The sequence below is a fragment of the Salvelinus fontinalis genome, chromosome 28, assembly GCF_029448725.1.
Source record: "Salvelinus fontinalis isolate EN_2023a chromosome 28, ASM2944872v1, whole genome shotgun sequence".
Classification (NCBI taxonomy): Eukaryota; Metazoa; Chordata; class Actinopteri; order Salmoniformes; family Salmonidae; genus Salvelinus; species Salvelinus fontinalis.
In genome coordinates this window covers 21,552,036-21,560,568 of record NC_074692.1, presented here as the reverse complement: position 1 = coordinate 21,560,568, position 8,533 = coordinate 21,552,036, and the positions used below count along the sequence as shown (strand labels likewise).

At 44.3% G+C, this 8,533-nt stretch overlaps 1 protein-coding gene across 2 annotated transcripts; it reads right to left on the bottom strand.

Annotated features, from left to right (window-relative positions):
• Nucleotides 1–4,334: 4,334 nt before the first annotated feature.
• LOC129826379 (coiled-coil domain-containing protein 117-like) lies at nucleotides 4,335–8,523 on the bottom strand. 2 transcript variants are annotated; one of them, XM_055887052.1, is made up of 6 exons: nucleotides 8,372–8,523; nucleotides 7,572–7,762; nucleotides 7,379–7,429; nucleotides 6,993–7,265; nucleotides 6,678–6,824; nucleotides 4,335–6,509 (listed from the first exon to the last, which is right to left on the bottom strand). In XM_055887052.1, exons 2-6 carry the CDS (start codon nucleotides 7,718–7,720, stop codon nucleotides 6,269–6,271), a joined length of 861 nt encoding a protein of 286 aa, XP_055743027.1. In that variant the 5' UTR covers nucleotides 7,721–7,762; nucleotides 8,372–8,523; the 3' UTR covers nucleotides 4,335–6,268. The 2 variants fall into 2 exon arrangements, with proteins under 2 accessions (XP_055743027.1, XP_055743028.1); XM_055887053.1 differs by having other exon boundaries at nucleotides 8,406–8,523.
• Nucleotides 8,524–8,533: the final 10 nt, after the last annotated feature.

Genomic DNA, 8,533 nt, shown 5'->3' with positions numbered 1-8,533 from the left:
GTAACTGAACTAAATGACCATAGCACTTACTTCTGTCATCATGAAGTACTTTAAGAGGATAGTTAAGGATCATATCACCTCCACCTTACCTGACACCCTAGACCCACTTCAATTTGCTTACCGCCCCAATAGATCCAGACGATGCAATTGCCATCACACTGCACACTTCCCTATCCCATCTGGACAAGAGGAATACCTATGTAAGAATGCTGTTCATTGACTATAGCTCAGCACTCAACACTATAGTACCCTCCTAGCTCATCATTATGCTTGGGGCCTTGGGTCTGAACTCCGCCCTGTGCAACTGGGTCCTGGACTTCCTGACGGTCCGCCCCCAGGTGATAAAGGTAGGAAACAACACCTCCACTTCGCTGATCCTCAACACAGGGGCCTCACAAGGGTGCATGCTCAGCCCCCTCCTGTACTCCCTGTTCCCCCATGACTGCATGACCATGCACGCTTCCAACACAATCATCAAGTTTGCAGACGACTCATCAGTAGTAGGCTCGATTACCAACAATGACAAGACAGCTTACAGGGAGGAGGTGGGTGCCCTGGGTGAGTGGTGTCAGGAAAACAACCTCTCACTCAACGTCAACAAAGCAAAAGAGCTGATTGTGGACTTCAGAAAACAGCAGAGGGAGCATGACCCTCTCACACTATTCTTGATCAGCATATGAATTTGTATATAGCACTGTGTATTCTAATATTTTGTTATTGTGCTCTATATTGGTGCTGTGCTGCAGTCCTACGGTGGCCCAGGCATTCCAAACCCTGTAGGCCCTCAGAGAGCCGTTTCAGCAGGCAATCAGTCGACCACAGCAGGAGCTTGACTCACAGAGACGCAGCACTCAGCAGCTGAGCCGGGACAAGGTGTGTTCAGGAAGACACACTCACTTAAATACACACAAAAACACACCGATATACAGCCCATACAAACATGCTTACATTCTTGTTGCGTTACACACACTGTTAAGAATCACATTTGTGTGCTTTAGGAGCGGGAGTTACGTATTTAGAGAGAACCAATGGGGATGAAGAAAGAGCAGGCCTTGGACTCACTGAAGGAGAGACTCATTCAGGTATAGATCTGACTATCTTTGTGACAGACACACACTCACGCACGCACACACACTCACGCACACAAACACACACACTGTCCACGTCATATGTTGATGCTACAGGAGCAAATTGAGGAGCTGAGTAGTCTGCAGCGGGCCCAGGTGCGGGAGGGTGGAGATGAGGCAGGTGGTGAGGCTGCTTCCCTGCGCAGGCAGCTGCAGGCCAAAGACCAGGAACTGCGCCTGGTGCAGAGGAGCATGGGACGGTAGAAAGAACAGACCACGGCTTGCTTGGCATGTAAGTTTGAGGAGGAGCTGACAGCCAAACTGGAGAGGTTTGTACCATCAAATCCCACATTATGTACACAGAGTGGACTTTTAAAGGACTATTGAAGTACTCACTTTACTTTTGGCCCATTTTTCTGATGAAGGTGTGCAGGCTTTGGTTATATCATTAACAGATTTTGGCAAGTGTTCTGTTGTGTTCAGCATTTTCACTATTTCCACTACGCAGGTGCAAAACAAAGTTGTTAAAGGGAAGGTAACTGACTTTACCATTGAGACAGCATGTCTAGAGACTAAGCCTTGACTCTAACTCATTAACTCGTGTGGTGGAAATTCTACCTTTAACTAATAATGAGAGGCAAAATCAATAATCAATCAAGGTATTACTTTGATTAAAAACGTATTATAATAATGAGGCTGGTCGCCCCACCCCCACAGGTGAGATGGAGTGAGAGCCTCCCTGTACACAGAGCACAGGATCATTTATATAGTCAAGCTACCCCATGCAAGCATCTGCAAAACACATGACCCTGTGTATGTGTGTGTGGGGGAGACAACTGGGGGAAAAGGTTGCCTCAGTCTGTCGCAACTGAGTGAGGACAATAAGCGCCAGAATGACAGGAAGTCACTCCAGACATACTTCCTCTAACAGAAGCTCAACGGTTCCAAACAGAACACTTGCTCTGTTACTGGTGTGCAGCATATAACCTTTACTCTGTCTCCAATTAACTTAAGAAGTACCAGTCAGTTTCTGTCATATTCTTGGCTGAGTGCCCAGACGACATGGGGTCATTCTACACACACACACACACACACACACACACACACACACACACACACACACACACACACACACACACACACACACACACACACACACACACACACACACACACACACACACACACACACACACACACACACACACACACACACACACACACACACACACACACAAACAGTTAGAACAGGCCTCTTATTAATGTGCACACACACCTTTCTATCTTTATATGAGTTGGTTTCTTTAACAATCCCAAGCCCAATGCCTAGACCTAAATAATTATATTTTAGTACACAAGCATTAGTAAGGTTTAATAGAAATTGCCCTCGCACTAGTCATCCCATTCTCCTTAGAAAACATCTCAACTCCCTGTAGAGCAGCTCTGTTCAGTAGGTTCTACAATGTTATCATACCATTCTGTATACTTCTGGCCCTTCTTTGGACACTGTGTCAAATAACCTCCAGATGAGCTTCAATGCCATACAACTCTCCTTCCGTGGCCTCCAACTGCTCTTAAATGCAAGTATAACTAAATGCATGCTCTTCAACCGATCGCTGTCCGCACCTGCCTGCTCATCCAGCATCACTACTCTGGACGGTTCTGACTTAGAATATGTGGACAACTACAAATACCTAGGTGTCTGGTTAGACTGTAAACTCTCCTTCCAGACTCACATCAAACATCTCCAATCCAAAATTAAATCTAGAATCGGCTTCCTATTTCGCAACAAAGCATCCTCCACTCATGCTGCCAAACATACCCTCGTAAAACTGACCATCCTACCGATCCTTAACTTCGGCGATGTCATTTACAAAATAGCCTCCAACACTCTACTCAACAAATTGGATGCAGTCTATCACAGTGCCATCCGTTTTGTCACCAAAGCCCCATATACTACCCACCACTGCGACCTGTACGCTCTCGTTGGCTGGCCCTCGCTTCATACTCGTCGCCAAACCCACTGGCTCCAGGTCATCTACAAGTCTTTGCTAGGTAAAGCACCGCCTTATGTCAGCTCACTGGTCACCATAGCAGCACCCATCCGCAGCACACGCTCCAGCAGGTATATCTCACTGGTCACCCCCAAAGACTCTTACCTCCCTCACTAGCTTTAAGCACCAGCTGTCAGAGCAGCTCACAGATCACTGCACCTATGCATAGCTCATCTGTAAACTAGCCCATCCAATCTACCTCATCCCCATACTGTATTTATTTTTTTATCTTGCTCCTTTGCGCCCCAGTATCTCTCCTTGCACATTCATCTTCTGCACATTCTACCATTCCAGTGTTTAATTGCTATATTGTAATTACTTCGCCACCATGGCCTATTTATTGCCTTAGCTATCTTATCCTACCTCATTTGCACATGCTGTATATAGATTTTTCTACTGTATTATTGATTGTATGTTTGTTTATTTCATGTGTAACTCTGTGTTGTTGTATGTGTTGAACTGCTTTGCTTTATCTTGGCGAGGTCGCAGTTGCAAATGAGAACTTGTTCTCAAATAGCCTACCTGGTTAAATAAAGGTGAAATAAAAAAATAAAAAAAATTGGATAATAATCACAGAAAGAATATACCAATCAGATCATACCAACCCAGCACTGCTGTTTTGGAGTCACTCCCGTACCAGGACAGTCCAGAGTTAAGGGTCGTAAGCTTTGCCAGATGACGTGTGTGGGTGTAAAATTAATTACTGGAGTACACCACCAATGTCAAATTATTTCATGGTACTCATAAAATGGATGACACCCTAAATGGGGTAAATGGCCTAAAGGTCACAATAACAAAATGGGTTGTTAAGTTCACGGTCCTCCGGCTTTAAAGCAGTTAAGTTTAACTGCTCGTCTAAAGGCTGGGGAGTGAGTGAATGTTTGATCGACTGACATGTCTGCATATTCAGGAGACGTCTCTATAGGAGGTAGGATCACGGGATCAGGCTGCAATCAGAGGGACCCTTTGAAGCTACAAGTCATCTTGTAACAGTTGATTGCGATGTTGCAAGAGAGCTATTGTAATCATCATGCCCAATGTAGACATTGGCTAATGTCTAAGGTGCATATTAAGGATACAATCAAAATGTACAATGACGGTGAATTGCATTATTTTTCACAATATTGTAGGTAGAGCATCATAGCCATCTTTCCTCCAAAGCAAACTGGTATATTGTAGCTTACAACGCATTACAACAGTTTCAAGACAGCTGACATGCTTCCAGAAAACTTTATTCTTGAATGCGAAAAAAAGGACCAAACCAGCTTTGAAAAGTAACTGTTCTTAAAAACATAACCCCAAGCTAAACGCTGAGTATAAAACGTTCATAGTGACAATCTGAGCTCAATACCTCTACTTCCCTTTGAATGTCTTACACCCTTGTCCTCTGTAAAACAGGTCATATTTGCTTGCATTTAATGTAACTACAACAAAACAGAGACTTCTCCAAGTTTGCTAAGCAGACCACTTAGCCAAGTTGTTACATTAGGATTACAACAGAAGGTACTAGACCATTCAGAAATATCAGAAACTCCTGGTGTGTGCTGGCACTGGTCTTAAAGTTTCAACTGAGACATTCCATTAAAAGGTGCACTATGCAGAAATCACTCCGCCATTTCCTGGTTGCGAAAATTCTATTAGTTCGCCTAATTTCAGTTTATGTGACAAAACAAGCAAGTATAGTATAGAATCATTGTACCATCTAAACCGCTGTTAAATATATTTTCCATAACCAAAAATATTGTATTTTCAACTGTGTGCAAAACCGAAAGTAAGACACAAAAACAAATCTTAAGAACGGGAAGCATAGAAATAGTGCACATAGAACAGATCTACCACTTAAGGCATCAGCATGCTTCAGTTCAGCTGGTGCCTAGCCAAACTCGGCTAGGCCAACTGAACGAGTGTGCTCGCATACTCCCTTAAGACCTTTGCTTGAAAAACAGGTCAAAAGCGGCAATAGTACCATTTGTCTATTTTGAGACACCGTAGCCCGTATACACTTCCTCAAAATAGTCAGAATTAATCTAAGATAACTCAAGAAATCTGTCATTTATTGACGTTTTTCCCAATGAGATCTTAGTCGCGCAATTCTACATCTAACTAAGATATTTGGTGCAAAACATGTCGTCTCTTGTTGAATCACAACAAAATCTATTGAAGATTCCTTACTGTTGACCAATCACCGACGAAGGGGCGTAGACTTTGTCTACAGACTTCGGCTTGCCTCAAGAAAAAAACGTGCCCGAAACAACCGTTACCGAAGTCCAAAACGAACAAAAACATTTAAAAATGTCATAATATATGCGCAAACTCTTCCTAACTGTTTTGGCTGGGAAGCATGAGGACGCCTTTAGACTTGCTTTCAATGAGAATGACAGATCATAACACACATTTCCATGTAAATTTTGACAGGTCGCCCAAAAGGTTACATATTACAGCTTTAAAAGGTGTCTTTTGTAAATGACTGTGACTTTGTGGTCCTTGTTACAATTTGTCCCATTGCATATTTTCCTGGATCATAGTAAAGACTAAAATCCAGCATTATCTGATTGTAACGCAAAGAAAGGGGTTGCTTGCCCTCTTTTGGCCAAGTGGCATACACGTGCCATGCTGCCCAACAGTCTGGTCTTGAACCAAAGCGGACGTTCAATATGGTGGCTTCACGTGCTCGTGAGAAATGGGAAACTGGGGAGTCCGACATGATTGGGTTCAAGTCCCTTTGAAGTCTTAACAATTCTTCAACCACTAAGATTTTAGCTAGCTAAGATTTCTAATAATAAAGTTATCAAGTTTGCTTAACATTGACAATAGGGTCAAACTAGAGATGATCAATATTGATAAGGTTGTATTTGTCAAATTGATTGTTTGAAAAGGTAACCGGTCAGTTTTGAAACATCACATCTCGAGTAACAACATTTTCTCAGTTTCCCACTTGTAATTCCAACATGGAGGGTCGTTCAAGTAAAATTTCCACTGGGAACTTCTGATAACCTTGATAGCATGTGAACGCATATCACTATGAAGCTTTTGGATCTGTCTATGCTGTCATTTCTGCCTCTCCATGGCTTCTCGAAGGTCAACAAAGTGAACCAAGGCTGAGAGCTGTAGCTGTTCTCGGCACAACTGATGCTGGTTCTCCCAGGCCCTACAGCTCCATGTCCTCCTCTCCAGTGCTGTGGGCCCCTGCCCCTGGGCTGCAATACAGAGGGGAGTATATCTCCCCTGGGGTGTTTGTGGGGGTGAGGGAACTCAGAGGGGCACTAGGGCTCGGGGGTTGCCTGCTGGTAATCTGCTGCTTCCTCTGCCTCTGTAGGGAGTCCTTCAGCCGCCGGGCCAGCGCAACCTCTGGGGGGCGCCATACTACCAGCTCCATACAGGAGTGGCTCCTACGGTAACAGACGAGGAACAGGTGAGTCGACGAGACTGACAGAAACAAATAGTGGACACCTCCCAAAGTTATAACGATTATTCTCTACTGGCTACAATGACAGATGGGTAGGTACTTCAATTAAAGGTTCCTCTAAGGTAGCGTATAAGACGGAAAGGGTACTTACACAGACTGGGCCAAAGTGTGGGGGAGGATGTCACTGATGCCACGCTGAAGCCCCTCCCTCAGACTGTCAGACATCACCAGCATGGGCCGCCTGGGTGCTGGCTCCACATCCAGGTCCTCATCATCGTCATCATCCTCCAGGGTGATCCTGACAGAAACAGACTAACTTCACTGTGTGACAGTGTTTATGCAGCAAAAATAAATGGTGGTAACGCTGATACAAATCATACACAGTAATAATGCACATTTTAATTATGATGACTTATGGCCAGTAGTCTGGACTCTCACATCACCCCCATATGGTCTCATGACTCACCTCTCCTCAATCTCCTGCAGTCTCCTCTGTGCTGCCTCCACCTCCATGCAGGAGCCTTCTGCTTCTGGACAGGCCAGAGTGGAGGAAGACCCGGATAGGGGCAGTCCTAGGTCCTGAGTCCCCAGACAGGGCTGGGGGAGTGCTTGGCTAGACGATTCAGGTAGAGGGCTGCTGTTGCCTGGTGGCCAGTTATGAAACACTTTGGGGCTGAGGTAATCCAAAGGATCGCATCCTGCCTCTTCCATCAGCCTCCTCTTTTTGGCACTGCATCCTCTGGAGAACAAGCATTGTTTTGAAGCAAATCATTTGTCATTTGAAACTAAAATGCACTTCAGAATACAACACTAAATGTTCATATTATTGATTTTTTTCCATTCTTAACTTACTCGTCATCTGCTCTCCTCCTGTGCTTTCTCAGACATCGTCTCTCCCAACTCCTGAAGGAATAGCAATAAGAGATAAAGAAATGGAAGTGAAATGTAATGTAAGCAAGTCTGGTTCTGGCAAATCTCCTGTAAAGCACATGCTTGCATCTGTGTGTGTAGTGCAGTGCTCTCATCACTAGACTCCTCTACTCACGTGTTTGGGGGCAACACTCCCGGCAGGTGTTGACAGGTATTTGCTGGGCCAATATTGATCCCGATTTCAGTGACGTTGATAAGGCCAGGGAATGAGTACATGGCAGGCAACAAGCCCAGCTCACTGCTCATGGGGCTTGGATGATGCATGATGCCTCAGGTTGAGGTGAGGTGGAAGGTTTGAACAGAAGTCTGGATGGTGGATGTGCAAATGGAAAACAAAGGGAGGAGGATAAATTGAGTTTTCGAAGACCAATCTAAAATACAAAGATATGATTAAAAAAATGAACCATTTTACGGGTGGAATTTTTGGTACAGCAGGCATAACTGTTTTGGTCACCAATCCATCATAACATATACTAACTCACTAGTGTATTGTAGCTAATGTTAGGTACTAACGCAGAATCATGTAAATTGTTGTCACTCTTGGTTAGGCTAGCTGCCTTTATTATATAAAGTTAGGAGGCCCTGAAACTGTAGCTAGCTGGCAAGTTTGCTAACACTAACGTCAGCTAGCTACTTAAGTCAGCTGGCTAGCTAACTAGTAGCTATCTAGCAAACTTGAACGTTACTTGACAGGAAGAAACGCACAGTCTAAAGGGGGTTCACAACAACAGGCAGGTCATGTTGGACCCTGCTAGCTCAGTTAGCTAGCTTGCTAGCCATAGATAGCCGAGACGAATCTATTGCAGAAGAGGAAGGCAAACAAACGAATATTTTGCTGATTATAAAGGGCTACCTTTATTTAACTTGAACCTGTTGCAGTTGGAACTTTTGAACGTATCTAGCTAGCAAACATACCTGTATCACTTTCACTGTGTTTATATAACGTTACCTCCTTATTTTCTCTGTCACATGTTCCGCTTTTCTGAGAATCAATTCTGGGTTGAATGAATGCAGTTAGGCGCTAACAACAGTGAGCCAAGCACGATTCGCAAATGTTCATGAAGAATCGAGGCACGC